Below are 18,848 nucleotides of genomic sequence, written 5' to 3' on the forward strand. Positions count from 1 at the left end.
ACATATATTCTTCCTACTAAACTCTTCCTTTTATCCATTCGAGAAAGTCTCATCTTTGAAAGCAAGTCTTTTTAGCACATCAATTTAAAAGCTATCTTTCCATAGTTTCTTAGCTTAGCCATGAAATAAAATACCAGACGGAAAAAAATGCTTTCCACTCTTCATGTCTAAATTTTTGCTCAATTTCTGAGTGAATACTAACCAAATGATAATTGAACAATTTGATTATACAAATGAACTTATATACAAAACAGAATTGGGGCTTCCCAACGGCTCAGTGGGTAAAGAATCTACCAGCAATGAAGGAGATGCAGGAGACGGAGGTTTGATCCCTGGGTGGGGAAGATTTCCTGGAAGACAAAAATGGCGACCCACTCCAGTATTCTTGCCTGAAAAATGCCATGGTCTGAGAAGCCTAGCAGGCTACATACAGTCCATAGGGTCACAGAGAGTTGGGCACGACTAAGATATCACCATATGGTCATATCAAAATCAGGTTGATTATATTCTTTGCAGCCAAAGATGGAGAAGCTCTATACAATCAGCAAAAACAAGACCAGGAGCTGACTGTGGCTCAGATCATGAACTCCTTATTGACAAATTCTGACTTAAATTGAAGAAAGTAGGGAAAACCACTGGACCATTCAGCTATGAGCTAAATCAAATCCCTTACGATTATACACTGACAGTGACACATAGATTCAAGGGATTAGATCTGACAGACAGAGTGCCTGAAAAACTATGGACAGAGGTTCATGACATTGTAGGAGGCAGTGATCAAGACCATCCCCAAGAAAAAGAAATGCATAAAGGCAAAATGGTTGTCTGAGGAGGCCTTACAAATAGCTGTGAGAAGAAGAGAAGCAAGAGGCAAAGGAGAAAAGGAAAGATAGACTCATTTGAATGCAGAGTTCCAAAGAAGAGCAAGGAGAGATAAGAAAGCCTTCCTCAGTGATCAATGCAAAGAAACAGAGGAAAACAGTAGAATGGGAAAGACTGGAGATCTCTTCAAGAAAATTAGAGATACCAAGGGGGCATTTCATGCAAATATTCATGGGCACAATAAAGGACAGAAATGGTATGGACCTAACAGAAGCAGAAGATATTAAGAAGAGGTGGCAAGAATACACAGAAGAACTGTACAAAAAAGATCTTCACGACCCAGATAACCACGATGGTGTGATCACTCACCTAGAACCAGACATCGTGGAATGTGAAGTCAAGTGGGCCTTAGGAAGAATCACTACAAACAAAGCTAGTGAAGGTGATGGAATTCCAGCTGAGTTATTTCAAATCCTAAAAGATGATGCTGTGAAAGTGCTGCAATCAATATGCCAGCACATTTGGGAAACTCAGCAGTGGCCACAGGACTGGAAAAGGTCGGTTTTCATTCCAATCCCAAAGAAAGGCAATGCCAAAGAATGCTCAAACTACTGCATAATTGCACTCATCTCACACGCTAGCAAAGTAATGCTCAAAATTCTCCAAGCCAGGCTTCAAACAGTACGTAAACTGTGAACTTCCAAATGTTCAAGCTGGATTTAGAAAAGGGAGAGGAACCAGAAATCAAATTGTCAACATCCAATGAATCATCGAAAAAGCAAGAGAGTTCCAGAAAAACATCTATTTCTGCTTTATTGACTATGCCAAAGCCTTTGACTATGTGGATCACAATAAACTGTGGAAAATTCTTAAAGTGATGGGAATACCAGACCACCTGACCTGTTTCCTGAGAAATCTGTATTCAGGTCAAGAAGCAATGATTAGAACTGGACATGGAACAACAGACTGGTTCCAAATAGGAAAAGGAGTATGTTAAGTTTGTATATTGTCATCTGCTTATTTAACTTAAACGCAGAGTACATCACAAGAAATGCTGGGCTGGAAGAAGCACAAGCTGGAATCAAGATTGCCAGGATAAATATCAATAACCTCAGATATGCAGATGACACCACCCTTATGGCAGAAAGCAAAGAAGAACTGAAGAGCCTCTTGATGAAAGTGAAAAAGGAGAGTGAAAAAGTTGTCTTAAAACTCAACATTCAGAAAACTAAGATCATGGCATCTGGTCCCATCACTTCATGGGAAATAGATGGGGAAACAGTGGAAACAGTGGAAGACTTTATTTTTTTGTGCTCCAAAATCACTGCAGATGGTGACTACAGCCATGAAATTGAAAGATGCTTGCTCCTTGGAAGAAAAGTTATGACCAACCTAGAGAGCATATTCAGAAGCAGAGGCATTACTTTGCCAACAAAGGTCCATCTAGTCAAAGCTATGGTTTCTCCAGTGGTCATGTATGGATATGAGAGTTGGACTATAAAGAAAGCTGAACACCAAAAAACTGATGCATTTGAACTGTGGGGTTGGGGAAGACTCTTGAGAGTCCCTTGGACTGCAAGGAGATCCAATCAGTCCATCCTAAAGGAGATCAGTCCTCAGTGTTCATTGGAAGGACTGATGCTGAAGCTGAAGCTCCAATACTTTGGCCACCTGGTGCGAGGAGCTGACTCATTTGAAAAGACCCTGATGCTGGGAAAGATTGAAGGCAGGAGGAGAAGGCGATGACAGAGGATGAGACAGTTGGACAGCATCACCGACTCAATGTACATGAGTTTGGGTAAATTCCGGGAGTTGGTGATGGACAGGGAATCCTGTCATCCCACAGTCCATGGGGTCGTAGAGAGTTGGACATGACTGAGCAACTGAACTGAACTGAAGCAACTAAGCATGCACAAAACAGAAATACAGAAATAGCCTTACAGACAAAGAAAATGAACTATAGCTACTAAAGGGGAAGGGGGGAAGCATAAATCAGGAGTTTAGGATTAACATAAACACACTACTTACTATACATAAAATAGATAAGAAGGAACAAGAACCTACTATACAACACAAGGAACGAGACTCAGTATTTTTCAGTAATTTTTAAGGGAAGAAACTGAAAAGCCTCAGTTTTCTCATCTGTACAATGGATATAAGAATGGTTACTCCCCTATGATGTGATTATCCAGTAAGATCATAAATGTTAAGTACCAAGCACGATACCTGGAACCCAAAAAGTACCTGCCTGAAAAATATTTGGTAACTCTCAATCTGTCAGGTCTCTAAAAGGAATAAAGCTTAAGATATCCATCACATAGATAAGCAATTTTAGAAGAGGACATTCATAACATTTGAATATCTATAAGGAAACTGTTAGATGACAGAGTTTAAGTGGTCAACAATTCCACACAATGTATGGAAACATGTTTGAAGTGTAGAATAATTTTATGACCAACGTAAGAATTGTTCACACCAAAGGAAAAGCTTGATGAGGCTCCTTGAGCCTAAGAGTCACTGCAAGAGATCTGGTCTCCTCGTCTGGCTTGAGCTGTCCCCTCCAGTCACCCTCCAGCTTCTCCTCGCAGGGTCCTTCTCTGCATTAAAGGCCCATAATATGGGACTGCAAGTGCTTTTTTTAAAATTTGCTGTATTTACTTAAATGAGATAATGTTTATGAAAGCTCTTTGGAAACCATAAAATCCTATGTAAATGTAGAGCTCTTTATTTAATAAAAATTTATGGGTCTTGTTCTTGAATTTTTAAATGGATTAACTTAGCCTTTTATGGTTCTCCTCAAAACAAAAACACAACAAAACAAAACCTCAAATGCTTTTCATTTGTAAATGGACCTTGATTGATTTGTATCCCCTGTGGAGCCACAGGCCACAACATTAGAAGCAGAAGAATCTTCACATCTAAATAGGAGATCTATTCCCTTCTCTAGAAATGATTTCTGTCGTGAGAGATGCAAAAGAAATTAGGAATTAAAGGCCTGGCCACCCCCTGATAACAAAGAAAATGGTACAGAAATCTTGGGAATCCATGGGACAATTTTAAGGGACAGTAAAACTGGACCAATTAAGACCCCAACCATTCCAAACTTGAGAACATTTAAATATGGCGTAATTTAAACATTAGATCCTCTACATAAAGAGGAGCGCTTACCAAGCAAATAAATTGTGCAAATAGGATTTTCAAAGATATTTTTTAAAATATAATCTTTTCAAGGGATTGTAAAATCTTTTTAGCAATACCCAGCTTTCTATCCTCCATTATCCATTAAAGCAGGATCACTGGACATCTTCTGTGAAGACTGCTGCTGCTGCTGCTGCTAAGTCGCTTCAGTCGTGTCTGACTCTGTGCGACCCCAGAGACGGCAGCCCACCAGGCTCCCCCGTCCCTGGGATTCTCCAGGCAAGAACACTGGAGTGAAGACTAAAGGACACAAAAATAGTACTTATAAAGTTAATTAGAAAATTCCCTTTTACTGAAAGCTCACTGTGAGCTAAAAACTGTGTTAGGCACATTATATACTTCAAACATCTCTTTTTTATTTTTTTGGCCACACCGTGCAGCTTGTGGGGTCTTAGTTCCCCAACCAGATAACCACAGAGAAAGCACAGAGTTCTAACCACTGGACTGCCAGGGAAATCCCAAATATCTCTTATATAGGGATTAATCTCTCCATTCTACAGAGGAGGATACTGAGGTTCAGGAGAAGGGGGACAGTCTACCCAGTCACCCAATCAGAAAGTAGGAGCTATGGGTTCAATCATAGGAATGAGTGAGTGGTAAAGTCAGATTCTGAAATGAGATCTAATATACAGTGGTACCCAACTGCATTCATCAGTGTTTGATTTGGAATATGTTTTGTTAATTTAGGGGAGCTGGTTCCAGATTATTTCATATTAGTGACAATAAAATGATGACTTGTTTACAGACCTCTCCTGCCAAGCTCTGGCTTCTTGCCTCCGTGGACTCGAGGGCAAAGGATGAAAGAAATCCCTGCACTTGATTTTATCAACGCACTGACTTCACTCTGGGGAGGACTAAAATCCCATGACTCAGTTAACACTAATGTTTTAGTGTGTGCCCTTTAATTTACAAAGAGTTGTCCCCATCTGTCATCCCACTAAACTGCTCATTTTCTCACACGTGTTGATGAAACCAAGCCCCATATGGTAGTGACGATGTTCTCATACCAAATGAACAGTATGACTTAGGGGTACACTCCATCCGCTTATTTTGCGTCCTAAATTCATTTTTGTTTCCAATTCTCTCTACATTTCCTGGTTCCAAACAGAATATTCTGATAGCATTTCCCACCCAATGAGAAACAGGAAGCATCTGAAGAGTCAGGAGAAAAACAAATCTGTGCCAAACCAAAGACCGACTTTTTAAGAATTAAAATGTTTGAGACATTGTAGACAGGTGCCCTGGAGAAGGCAAAGGCAACCCACTCCAGTGTTCTTGCCTGGAGAATTCCAGGGATGGGGGAGCCTGGTGGGCTGCCGTCTATGGGGTCGCACAGAGTCGGACACGACTGAAGTGACTTAGCAGCAGCAGCAGCAGCAGACAGATGCCCACATACTTAGAGGCTCTCCAAATTAAATCAACCTTCTGACCTTCTGGAGAGAACACAGCTGACCCTCACTGAGACCCACAGTTGGGCCATGATTAGAGAATAGTGTGCAGTCTTTCTGAACACTTCCACCTGCATTTTTGCAGGGGCTTCCCACAATAACCCTCAGAGATAAATGCAATGGAGGCATTACCACGTCCATTCCCATCAAGGGTCCAGCTAGAGTGTGAGGCCACAGAGGCAGAAGCCTGGAAGATGGGGCCACACTCAGCCCCACCCTTGGGTCTTTCCACTCTTCCTCCCGTGCCCAGCACCCACCATTCCTCTTTTCCATGGGCCCCAACAGGCTGCCAACTCCGGGCAGGTCTCTGTCATTTTAGCTGCAAAATGAAATAATCCTGCCTTAATGCAGAGAGTGAAGAGGAACTAAACAGCCTCTTGATGAAAGTGAAAGAGGAGAGTGAAAAGGTTGGCTTGAAGCTCAACATTCAGAAAACAAAGATCACGGCATCTGGTCCCATCACTTCATGGGAAATAGATGGGGAAACAGTGGAAACAGTGTCAGACTTTATTTTTTTAGGCTCCAAAATCACTGTGGATGCTGATTGCAGCCATGAAATTAAAAGACGCTTACTTCTTGGACCAACCTAGATAGTATATTAAAAAGCAGAGACATTACTTTGCCAACCAAGGTCCGTCTACTCAAGGCTATGGTTTTTCCCGTGGTCATGTATGGATGTGAGAGTTGGACTGTGAAGAAAGCTGATCGCCGAAGAATTGATGCTTTTGAACTGTGGTGTTGGAGAAGACTCTTGAGAGTTCCTTGTACTGCAAGGAGATCCAACCAGTCCATTCTAAAGGAGATCAATCCTGGGTGTTCACTGGAAGGACTGATGCTAAAGCTGAAACTCCAATACTTTGGCCACCTCATGCGACGAGTTGACTCACTGGAAAAGACTCTGATGCTGGGAAAGGTTGGGGGCGGGAGGAGAAGGGGACGACAGAGAATGAGATGGCTGGATGGCATCACCGACTCTGTGGACATGAGTTTGAGTGAACTCCGGGAGTTGGTGATGGACAGGGAGGCCTGGCGTGCTGTGATTCATGGGGTCGCAAAGAGTTGGACACGACTGAGCGACTGAACTGAACGCAACCTCAAACATGGATGCAGCCTGGGCCCTTGGAGAGGTGCCCAGCCATCTAAACGGGCACAGAATTCTCTCCTCACTCAGCTTTGCCACTTTGGAGACATCATGTTCCAACTCTGTTTTCCCCTATAGATGGGGAACTTCTTGGGTTTTATCCATCAGGTACTTAGCATGGGGCATAAAAGGTATTCAGTACTTAATAAAACTGAGTGGACTCTATCCCTGGTAGAAAAATTAGTCATCCTACAGTAATTAACAAACACCTGCTTGGCAGACAGTATATTAGCAAACTGTCCTAGCAGTTTTTCAGTCATTCAGTTGTGTCCGACTCTTTGCAACCCTGCAGCGGGCCAGGCTTTCCTGTCCGTCAGTACCTCCCAGAGTTTGCTCAAACTCATGTCCATGAGTCAGTAATGCCATCCAACCATCTCATCCTGTTTCCCCCTTCTCCTTCTGCCCTCTATTTTTCCCAGCAGCAGGGTCTTTTCCAATGAGTTGACCCTTCACATCAGGTGGCCAAAGTACTGGAGCTTCAGCTTCAGTTATCGGTCTTCCCATTAGCACATGTTATATTAGCATATACACGCTTAGCACACATAATCTTCCCTCAGTATCCGTGAGGGACTGGTTCCAGAACCGATGCAGACACCACAATCAGTGGGTGCATGAGTCCCTTCTATAAAATGACACAGAAGAGCTGGTCCCTCATGGCCCTGGGTGCAGAGGGTCAACTATACTGCTTACTATCTACCTGCCCTCCAGTATGTCTGTCCAACCTGCGTATGCCAGGCATTGCTCGAAGAACTTGTAAGCTTTAACTTAATCCTCTCCACAGCCTCATGAGGTAGGCTAAGCACAAGAGGCATCACTCATCTGCAGTCATGGCATTCACGAGTGGCAGAGCCAGGACTGGGGCTCTGGGCCCAGAGTTTTGTGCTCTTAGCCACTACAAGACTCGGCCTCCTCATTGTGCAGCGTGTAATTAAAACTGGGCCTGAGCAAGCCACCCCACATCTCTGGGCATCAGTAAAGACAAAGAGGCCAGGCTAGGTGGTATCCGAAAGGTTCTGTCAAACTCCAAAATACTTCCCTTGCACTTCACCACCACATGATCCCCTACCCAGAATAGAAGGCTCGCGTTACTTGAGTCTTTCCACATTCAGAGAAAATGAAGGTTGCCTTTAGACCACAAAACAGGGAGATGGAGATCCCAAAGCTGGAGCACAGGCAAGGGCCCTAAGTGTGGCCTCCAACCCCCCACCTGCCGGTCCCTCTTCAAGAGAAATCTGAGCATCTGCCACCCCTCACCTCTTACAGGACCAAGAACTACAGAGACATTCTGTTCAGTCCCCCACTGTTCTAAGGGGCTGCTTATACCCCAGTGGTCCCCACCAGGTCCCACCCCATACTCCCCTCTCTGGGCACCGAAAGACTCAGGATCCCGAGGTGTGTGTGTACCCAGGGGGAAGAAAGTTCAGGCAGAGGGCATGACCACTTTGCTACTTCCCTTGCTGGTTACAGCTAGTCATCATTAAGTCAAGGATCAGCCACAGAAAAGAGTGACTCTGGAGGCTGGAGCCCATCACTCCAGCCACTGCTGCACAGGGAATGTGGGTTCCTGGGATGAGCCTGTGCCAGTCCACTATTGTTGCGTAAAAACCAGGAAATCTCTTTACAAACAATGACAAGCACATCTACAGGTCTGCTAGGGTTTGGATGACCTGGCTGGCCTCTGGCCGCAGGTCTGGGGTTCAGGCTGGTACACTTGTCTCCCTTCTGGGACCAGTGAGCGATGGCGAACACGTGCAAGGTGATGGTCTGAAGTACCCAGAGGGGTGAGTGGAAATATATGAGGCCGCTTTAGGCCTGGGCTTGGAGCTCACACTCTTCTGTGAATGATGGACACGTGGAGCAGACATGACACCCTGTCTCCTGGCTCTGCCCCGCACTCCTTGGCTCACACAGGCTTTCATGCTCCTGCCAAGGTCAGGCCAGAGCCTCCAGCAAAGGAGACAGGCAGGTGCTCTTGAGATCACTGACACCCAAAACATTCACGTTCCTCTCCCCTGGTGACTGGACCCTTGGGACAGTTCAGTCACCTTCTCTTCTTTTGAGAGGGTTAATGACTGGCTCCTATTTAAAGCCCATTTAAACCAGAAACACCAAAATACAAATAGAAATCCACCCCCCTCCAACCTCCGGGGGACAAAATGATTTGCTGAGGTCAGACAGATGCAAAACTCAAAACCCAGCTCTATGCACCACTTGCTGTCTGAGTGACCTTTGGCAATTAAACTCATCCTCACCTGTACCAGGAGAAAGGCAACACAGAAGCCCACACACAGGAGCCCCCCATGTCCCCTCAATACATCTGTGACACGGCCTGACTTCCACCTGCCAGCCAACACCTGCATCTCTCTGCCTGGGGACTTTCCCTGCAGGGCAGGGCAGGGCAGGGCAGGATGCCCAGTGCATACAGACCCAGCTCCTCCTCCCTCAGGCAGGAGAATTAGGAAGCATGTGTCCTACGCTGGCCCTGAGATTGCATCCCAGTGGCCCAGGCTGGTAACTCATGGGGAACATCCACACATGTGCTGCCTTTCCCTTTCTCTCTTTCCTGCTCCCCACTGGGGTTCTGGAATAACTTTCAAAAGCAACTAACCCAAAGTGAAGAAAGATACCAAGTCTGCATGAAATGAGAGAATATATAAAAGTGCCCAGACCAACCACATTCTACCATTGACTCACCCACCCCAGCTGCCAGATAACAGATGCTTTGAAAGAGTGAGCCATGGCAGCTATATGTATACATGGGCATCCAGCCCCAGCTCCCTCGCCTAAGGGCTGTCCTCCTGCTTTCTGACACCCGTGGGGGTGTACAGAGGAGTCACCAGGGGTGGCAACGTGGCCCTATTTCACAACATACCTTCTGGGAAAACCAGAGTCCTGGTTCTATTGCATAACTAGCTGAGTTCAATCCCCACCACCTCCGTCAGTCCTACCAACTCTCTCACTCTTCCCCAACCTGAAGAGGTACCCAATCAGCAACAAGCTGGGGCGGTCAGGACATAGTCTTGGCCCCTTATCCAAATGTGACCTACTCCTCCCCCTCTTGACTGATCACATCATCATCCATTTTTCAGATGAGGTTTCCCTTATGACTGTGGCAGTTCTGAGATAAACAGGGACAGAGTTCAGCTGCCTGGCATGTTCCTGCCAGAGCTGATCAGATGCTGATGTGGGATCAAAGAAAGGGTCCCCCTCATGGAGCAGAGCATCCGTACCTCCTGCAGGGACCCGGCCTTTCCCAGGGTCCCTCCTCAATGGTCACAAAATTGGAAACATGGGAAAAACCAGGGAGGCCCAAGGGAAAGGTGGCCACGGGCTAGTGGAGATTTCTGTCCAAACAAATAAATTAGGGAGAGAATTAAAACATAAACAGCCAAGCACTTAGCTCACTTAAAATTAGGCTAAGAAAACCCTGAGAGCACAAGTTATAAAACTGCAGTAAGCGACACTGAATCCTTAAAGCTCAAATTCAACTGAGCTAAGTCATGATGTTCAATGGTCCCAAGCCCAGGCATTAGAAGCTTCTAAGCAGGGAGGCTGAGAAAACATTTTCCTTCCCAGACTCCAAGTGCCCCTTGGAGAGGAGCTCTCAAGACCACGCTGAGGGTGCACCCAACTCTCTGGCATCTGCCAGGGTGCATGGACTGGGTGAGAAGGAAAAACAGACTTGAGATGTCACAGAGTGACTGAACACTGGGCCTTCTCTTCCCTCTGTCTCAGGACATCTGTCCATGGGTGTGGCCAGGAGCTGTCTCGGGAGTCTTATGACCATCTGGGAGCTGCCCGGGACTACGGAGACCATCTGAGCCAACCTCTGAATTTTAAGGGGAAGGAAACAGGCCCAGAGTGGGAAAGCAAGTTTCCCAAGGCTGCACAGCATCTGGCAGTGTCAGGAAACCAACAGGCTAGTGAATTTCAGTCTGAGACTTCATAAAGCTTGGGGAGTACCATGGGCTCTGTGGCACAAATGGGCAAGGCTGGGCAAGGCCTGGAAATGCTGTCCCTTCCCATCTTCCTCATTACCTGATCCTCAGTCACCAAAGGGCTACCCGGGGACACAGTGCAGCCCTCCTGTTGGAGTGTGGAAAGCAGCAGGGAGTGTTTGGATGATGGTATGGAAATGGGTGGGGGTTGTCTGAGGTGTGACATGGGTTGGGGGCAAGGGAGGATCAATCACTCACCTTCATAGCAAGGGATCAGCGTCCTGCCTTTGGCCTGGAGGTTGGACGGGATGATGTAACAGAAGCCGTGGGGCAGGATGTGGTCTGTTTCATAGTAGATGTTCTTCCAGCGGTGGGCACAGGCCTATGGGACAGAGAGAGGTTTAGAGCAGGACAGTCAGGCCAGGAGGTCACCAAGCAGAGCCCAGCAGTACCAGGCAGTTCTGTGGGAGGAGAGTGGCTCAGAGGGGCTGGGAAGCCACGTTCTCTCCCACCCAGCCCCAGCGCTGTGCTAGCAGACTGTGGGAGCTTGGTCGGGGGTGCCCCTAGGAGGCGGCAGACAATCAACGAACATTTAAACAAATGAGGGGCATAACAAGTACTGGGGACAAAGGACACAGGATGATGGCCTAGGAGTGGGGAGGACGGTTTTCACCTGTAGGCCAGGGGCAGCCGAAAGCATGAGAAAGAGCCAAACACCCTGGGCACAGAGGGAACATCAGAGGCAATGGAGAAGAAGGCTTGGAGGGTCAAAAGAAAGAAAGGCGGCCTATGGGGCTGCTCTGGGGGAAGCTAAGGTCAGAGAGAGGACAGGGGCAGGCCCCAGGAATCTTGCAGACCTCAAGGATGACTGTAACTTTAGTGGATGTGCCAGTGGAGGGTCTTACACAGGTGAGTGGCGTGGTCTAACTCACAGCTTGGAAAGATAACTGGGCTGCCGAGTGGAGATTGTAGGTAGGCGAGGGTGGAGGGGAACATCCAGGTGAGAGACGCTGCTGCCTGGACCAGGATGGGGGCAGTAGAGAGGGGAGCAGGGGCTGACCTCAGGATGCAGAGGTGGAGCTAATGGGCCTGAGGACCAAAGGACATGCCGAGAAAAAGCTAGAGACAAGGGGTGCTGCTCAGCCCACAACAGACCCTGACCTTCACGGCACTACCTGCCTGCCCGCTGGAGCAGTCACTGGCCTCCATCAAACTTGAGCCCCTTCAGAGTCACCTGGAAGTCTCACTAAATCACACAGCACTAGGCCCCACCCCCGAGAGCTAGCCTGGCCAATCTGCAGGGCCCTGAGAATCTGCATTTTATAAGTTCCCGAGTGAGCCGAGGCCACTGATCTCTGGAGCACCTTCACAAGTTCCTTTGTTAGGTTCAGGCCAAAGAATTTGGTTGAACCATAAGAAACAACTAATGTGTGACTGTTTTATATCATTAATCAGAAGTAAATGTTTGTTGATGGTCTTTTGAAGTAAATTTACATACAGAAAAATGCAAAAATCTCGAGTATGTGTTTGTCACAGCCATCTAATGAATTTTGACAAACACCTACATTCCTGTAACCAATCCCTTAGCAAGACAGAGAGCACTTCCATCTCACCAGGATGGTCCCTCGGGCCAAGAAGTGGCCTGAGCCCCCCCAAAGAGGTGACATCTGAGGAGAGACCTGAAGAAAGTGAGGGAGCAGCTGGGAGGGGTCTTGAGATGGGTAAGAGCTTGACATGGGTGAGGAGCTGAGACCAACCCTCTGGTCATCTCTGGAGGGCAGTCTCCCAGCACTGGGGTCGCACATGCCAGGAGACGCCAGAAGGGAAGACAGTTCTGGGAGCCAGAAACGAGAATACAGATGCACATCCATTCCCACCAGCCCTGGACACACCCAGCCTCACGTTCAGATGCACCCGCAAGGCTGGTGAGAAGCCAGACTGCTTCCCGCAAAGTTGTTTCCTCTGCCCAGCCCTCCCCATTGCTCGTGGACATTCACACTCAGTACAGTTATCAGGTTGCTTCACTCTAGCCAACAGATTCATTTTCTTAAAATACTGCATTTTAAAGTAATCAGTTTTTAACTTATTTGTTCATATCAAACACACTGTTTCTCTGGGCTGTAACATTCAGCATTTGATTTTCCCAGGTGGCACAGTGGTAGAGAATCCACCTGCCAATGTAGGAGATTCAGGAGACCCGGGTTTGATCCTTGGGTGGGGAAGTAAATGGCAACCCACTCCCCTGGAGTAGGAAATGGCGACCTACTCCAGTATTCTTGCCTAGAAATTCCCATGGACAGAGTTGCCTGGCAGGCTACAGCCCACAGGATAGCAAAGAGTCAGCCACGACTGAGCACACATGCAAGCGACATTCAGAATTTACATGGTCCACATCTGACCTCTTCTGCAACCCTGGAAGGCGGGGAGATGTCTTAGAATTCCAAATTTCTATATGGGAATCCTGGGTTTTAGACAGTGTTTTGCTTAAGTTCCAGAGCTGGCAAGGGCTGCAAACAACATGGAAACCCAGATTTCAGAATCCTTATCTCACTCGAAAACATCTCCAACTTATAACTCCCAATTCCCACCTAAGAACCATCAAAACCCACCCTTTGGGGCAGGTCAGGTAGCTATTGTCCTTACAGCCGTCCCAAAGGTCTTAGGACCCCAGAAACAACCTCTCGGAGGTTGAACAGGATGCCATGGTCACCAGATGAAGGGAGTGGGGCTCTCCAGGGCCTGGGTATCCCCGAAGTCACTTGATGAAAAAAATCACTGCCTGCCAACCTCTCTGATCTTCATCCCTCCAAGCAAACCACCCAAGGGCCACTGACAAGGCCACTTCCTATCCATGAGAAAGCAAGGGAAGTCAAAGCGGCAGGAAATCTCAGCGTGCCCACACTCTGCCTCTTGCCCTACAACAATGAACGTGAAAAACAACCTCTTGTTATTCCTTACACTGCAAACCACCTCCATTCTTCCCCATGTGGTGCTGTTCTGTGCTTCTAGCACATCTCGATAGACTAAAATCATGTCAAGCAAGAAGCTAAACAAAGCTATCATTCAGTGGATAATCATTCCATTCCACTAAGTTGTTATTTTTATTTCCAACTACATTCTGATAGCTTCCAAACTTGAATCACTTACCATCCAATTAGCTGGTAAATCAGTTATCTTTTAGTTTACGGATTTGGCAAAGCCCTAGGGCTTACCATGTTTTTACTGTATTTGTGGGTTAGAGGGACTGTAAAGGGAGCGGGTGCTTGTCATGGCGCACACTGACTCTTGAGGATGGATTCTGTATTTAATGTCCAGCTTATTGCTTTTTTTTTTTTTAAGTGTCATAAACTATTTAAGGAGTGACCTTGGGGAATTCCTAGAAGAGCCAAAGATTGCATTCACAGCAAACTAAACTAAAATTAAGGCATTCTGTGAGGTCAGAGATCAAAGTGTCAAAGGCAGTTTGCATGTAAGAAAACAAGGAAAAGTGTCTCTGAACATAAATTACAGAAAGAAAAGACTGTTTAGCCCTGATTATCCTTCTACATACACACATGTCAATCTGACTCCAACATTAAGAAAAATTCCTAGGGACTGTCTCCAAAGCATTAAAATCTCTATCAATCTTTCCAAATGAGTTCTGCTGTGAGAGAGGAAGGGTGGGGGGCGGGAAGGAGACAGGGACTACCAACAGAAAAAGAGAACACCCCCTGAAAACAGCAAGACTTACTCCAACTCAGATTCCAGAAAATTATAACAAAAGGGGGAAAGGTCTAGGACCACCCCACATCTTAGCATCTGACATATTTCAAGTTACAAGGGTTGTTTTTGCTACCAAAAGAATAAGAAGGAAGTAAAGAAGCAGTTTATTTTGAAGGCCTTTTTGTGGTACGGAAATGTCCTTCCTGGATTAGGGGGGCAGGTTCTGGGCCCCTCTAGATGGCTCTCCCCCCACCCCACCCACCCTCACCACACACAGACAACCAGAGCTTTTCCCACGCCTCAGGTCTACCCAGCACAGTCAGGAGCAGACAGGCCCTCAGCCACTGAGAACACGGGGTGCAGGAGATCAGCGCCCTGATACCACAGATTCCACCCCGCAAAGCAGCTGCCCTTCAAACGGAGGACGGGGTGGCCTGGGAGGCCCAGGGAAGGTGACTTCTGTGGTTCTAGGAAAGTCATTCTGAGCATGTTCACCTCCTGAAAATTCATCAAAATATATACAGCTGGGGAAGGGGCGGCAGGAGCCATGTCGGGCCGTGAAGGTGGCAAGAAGAAGCCCCTGAAGCAGCCTAAGAAGCAAGCCAAGGAGATGGAAGAGGAAGATAAGGCATTCAAGCAGAAGCAGAAGGAGCAGAAGAAACTCGAGAAGCTAAAAGGGAAGGCTGTGGGGAAAGGCCTTCTGGCCACAGATGGAATTAAGAAATCTGGCAAAAAGCAAGTTGCTCCTTATGCCTGAGGCAATGATGACTCTTAGTTTCATTCCTATTTAAACACCTGGATCCCCTGCCATATCTGTTGACACCTATAGCTAGAATGAAGTGTTGTCTTGGAAACCATTGTTCATTTAAGAATAAACTTTTTTTTTAATTATAAAAAAAAAGATGTGTACAGATATTTGGGGCATTTTTCTGCATGGATGTTACATCTCAACAAAAAGTTTACTTAAAAAAAAAATCAGGAAACAAAACAACAGAAGTAAATGCAAAGTATATACTGTGGCTTTGAAAAAATGGCCAAGATGAGAAGTGGTGAATAGAAAGACAGCAACAGCCCTGATCCTTGGAAAGGAAACAGCCAAGAGACAACTGGAGAACACCGCTTCCTCCCAGAAGTCAGCTAGTTGCTGTCTTTAGTTGTTGCCTGAGCCTTGCAGACTGCTGAAAAACAGAAATGTCAGACTTGAACACTGTGAGCTGCGCTCCCAGGTCGAAGAGACAGCTCAGTGCCCATGCTGGGTTTGTTGGGTAGTTATTACCAGAAGTGACTTTTCCACCTATTTCTTAAACTGTCATCTGCACACTGGGAGTGTAGGGTGAACGTACAAGGGAAGGGGCTTGCCTCTAATCCTGATGCTGTGTTCACGTGTGTTATCACTTGTTCCCCGGGGTGATGGAAGGAACCATGAGGTGGTGGATGCGAGACTGGCAGGTACTGAGCGAAGGGCAGCCTGCCAGACAAGCCCAACATCCTGGAACTTGCCAGAGCTGGCTGGTGGGTCTGTGGACCAGAAAGTGCCATTCATTATCAAGATATTTAACTCTCCATAGCAGCTTTCAAACTCTCTATCCGTTCTCTACTTTGAAATCAGCATCAGATGCTACTTTCAAAAAGAGCCATCCCACCTCTCCCACTTCAAACCCAACCTTGAATTCCAGTATTATGCTTCTTGGAGATACAGGTGTGAGGCCGACACCCCCAGACAACTACAGAGCTCTCCAAATGTGACTGAATAAAACATATCTTCCTGTTCTCAATTTTAAAATAAACACTTGCCTCCCAGAAAGTTTTGACAGGCAGAAATGAGACATGAAAGAAAAAGCAAATGGATATGAAACCTCCAAAACAAAAATATGGACTGGGTCACCTTCCTCGTCTCCCGTTGCCACCTGTCATTTCCAAGGAGCAGTTTACAGCCTGTGTCTCACGCATCCATCAACTGCTTAGAGTCAGCCACCAAAAAGAGATGGCAATTGATTCAGTTTCTAATTGCTTTAGTATTGACACTCAGTCCCTACATTAGGGCTTCCCTGGTGGCTGAGATGGTAAAGAATCGGCCTGCAATGCAAGAGACCTGAGTTTAATCCCTGGGTCCAGAATATCCCCTGGAGAAGGGAATGGCTACTCACTCCAGTATTCCTACCTGGAGAATTCCATGGTCAGTAGAGCCTGGCATGCTACAGTCCATGTAGTCGCAAAGAGTCAGACATGACTGAGAGACTAACACTTTCACTTTCTTTACATTATTCAAACACACTTTCAGAAGTCACTCCTTAGAGAGACCTTCTCCTAGAGCTGAGAGCGAAAGGGGTTGAAAATTTGGTCTCTATCCCCAAGTGGTCCCTATAAAAAGGACACATATGCACAAAACAAGTCATGCATGTAGGATAACAACATAACACTGAACTTCTGATGACACAAAGATGCTCAGCTTGTTCTTGACAACACCATCATGGTAACAGGCTTCACAGAGGTGGCAGAGTCTAGACCAGGGAGGACAGACTGGACCTGGGATAGGCCTTTCCTAACAAGATGGCATATGTGCAAAAAGCCATGAGAAGAACTCAACAAAAAACAACCCAATTTAAACAATAAGCAAAGGACCTGAACAGACATTTCTTCATAGAAGACAAATGGCCAACAAACCCATGAGAAGAGCTCAACATCACTAATCATTCAGTTCAGTTCAGTTCAGTTCAGTCGCTCAGTCGTGTCTGACTCTTTTGCGACCCCATGAATCACAGCACGCCAGGCCTCCCTGTCCATCACCAACTCCCGGAGTTCACTCAAACTCATGTCCATTGAGTTGGTGATGCCATCCAGCCATCTCATTCTCTGTAGTCCCCATCTCCTCCCGTCCTCAATCCCTCCCAGCATCAGAGTATTTTCCAGTGAGTCAACTCTCTGCATGAGGTGGCCAAAGTATTGGAGTTCAGCTTTAGCAACAGTCCTTCCAATGAACACCCAGGATTGATCTCCTCTAGAATGGACTGGTTGGATTTCCTTGCAGTCCAAGGGACTCTCAAGAGTCTTCTCCAGCACCACAGTTCAAAAGCATCAATTCTTCGGTGATCAGCTTTCTTCACAGTCCAACTCTCACATCCATACATGATCACGGGAAAAACCATAGCCTTGACTAGATGGACCTTGGTTGGCAAAGTAATGTCTCTGCTTTTTAATATGCTATCTGCTGCTGCTGCTGCGTCACTTCAGTCGTGTCCGACTCTGTGTGACCCCACAGACAGAAGCCCACCTGGGTCTCCCGTCCCTGGGATTCTCCAGGCAAGAACACTGGAGTGCGTTGCCATTTCCTTCTCCAATGTGTGAAAGTGAAAAGTGAAAGTGAAGTCACTCAGTCGTGTCCGACCCTTAGCGACCCCACGGACTGCAGCCTACCAGGCTCCTCCATCCATGGGATTTTCTAGGCAATAGTACTGGAGTGGCTTGCCATTGCTATCTAGGTTGGTCATAACTTTCCTTCCAAGGAGTAAGCATCTTTTAATTTCATGGCTGCAATCAGCATCCGCAGTGATTTTAGAGCCCAAAAAAATAAAGTCTGACACTGCTTCCACTGTTTCCCCATCTATTTCCCATGAAGTGATGGGACCAGATGCCATGATCTTTGTTTTCTGAATGTTGAGCTTCAAGCCAACCTTTTCACTCTCCTCTTTCACTTTCATCAAGAGGCTTTTGAGTTCCTCTTCACTTTCTGCCATAAGGGTGGTGTCATCAGCATATCTGAGGTTATTGATATTTCTCCTGGCAATCTTGATTCCAGCTTGTGCTTCTTCCAGCCCAGCATTCCTCATGATGTACTCTGCATATAAGTTAAATAAGCAGGGTGACAAGATACAACCTTGACATACTCCTTTTCCTATTTGGAACCAGTCTGTTGTTCCATGTACAGTTCTGACTGTTGCTTCCTGACCTGCATACAGGTTTCTCAGGAGGCCGGTCAGGTGGTCTGGGATTCCCATCTCTTTCAGAATGTTCCACAGTTTATTGTGATCCACACAGTCAAAGGCTTTGGCATAGTCAGTGAAGCAGAAATAGATGTTTTTCTGGAACTCTCTTGCTTTCTCCATGATCCAGCAGATGTTGGCAATTTGATCTCTGGTGCCTCTGCCTTTTCTAAAACCTGCTTGAACATCTGGGAGTTCACGGTTCACATATTGCTGAAGCCTGGCTTGGAGAATTTTGAGCATGACTTTACCAGCGTGTGAGATGAGTGCAATTGTGCAGTAGTTTGAGCATTAGGGCAATACAAATCACAGTGAGATACCACCTCATACCCATTAGGGCAGTTCCCACACAAAAAATAAAGTGCTGGCAAAGACATGGAGAAACTGGAACCCTCCCCTTATGCACTGCTGGTAAGCACGCAAAATGGTACAACCACTGTGGAAAACAGTAGAGGGGTTCCTCAAAAAATCCAAAAGAAAATCACAGTAAGATCGAGCAACCCCACTTCTGGGTTTATATTCAAAACAACTGAAAACAGGATCTCTAAGAGACAGCTGCACACCAATATTCACAGCAGCATTATTCACAATAACCAAGACATGGAAATAGGACTTCCCT

At 46.4% G+C, this 18,848-nt stretch overlaps 1 protein-coding gene and 1 pseudogene across 1 annotated transcript in view; one reads left to right on the forward strand and one right to left on the reverse strand.

The window, feature by feature from the left end:
• Nucleotides 1-18,848, reverse strand: part of ITGA9 (integrin subunit alpha 9) — a 383,781-nt gene that overhangs the window by 340,989 nt on the left and 23,944 nt on the right. The window contains exon 4 of the mRNA XM_055414653.2: nucleotides 10,806-10,929. Within this exon, the coding sequence (XP_055270628.2) occupies nucleotides 10,806-10,929 (124 nt within the window). The remainder of the gene's footprint in view (nucleotides 1-10,805; nucleotides 10,930-18,848) is intronic.
• LOC148774064 (translation machinery-associated protein 7 pseudogene) lies at nucleotides 14,797-15,040 on the forward strand (annotated as a pseudogene).

This window comes from Moschus berezovskii, chromosome 24, assembly GCF_049115385.1.
Source record: "Moschus berezovskii isolate FMDL1 chromosome 24, NW_MosBer_1.0, whole genome shotgun sequence".
NCBI lineage: Eukaryota > Metazoa > Chordata > Mammalia > Artiodactyla > Moschidae > Moschus > Moschus berezovskii.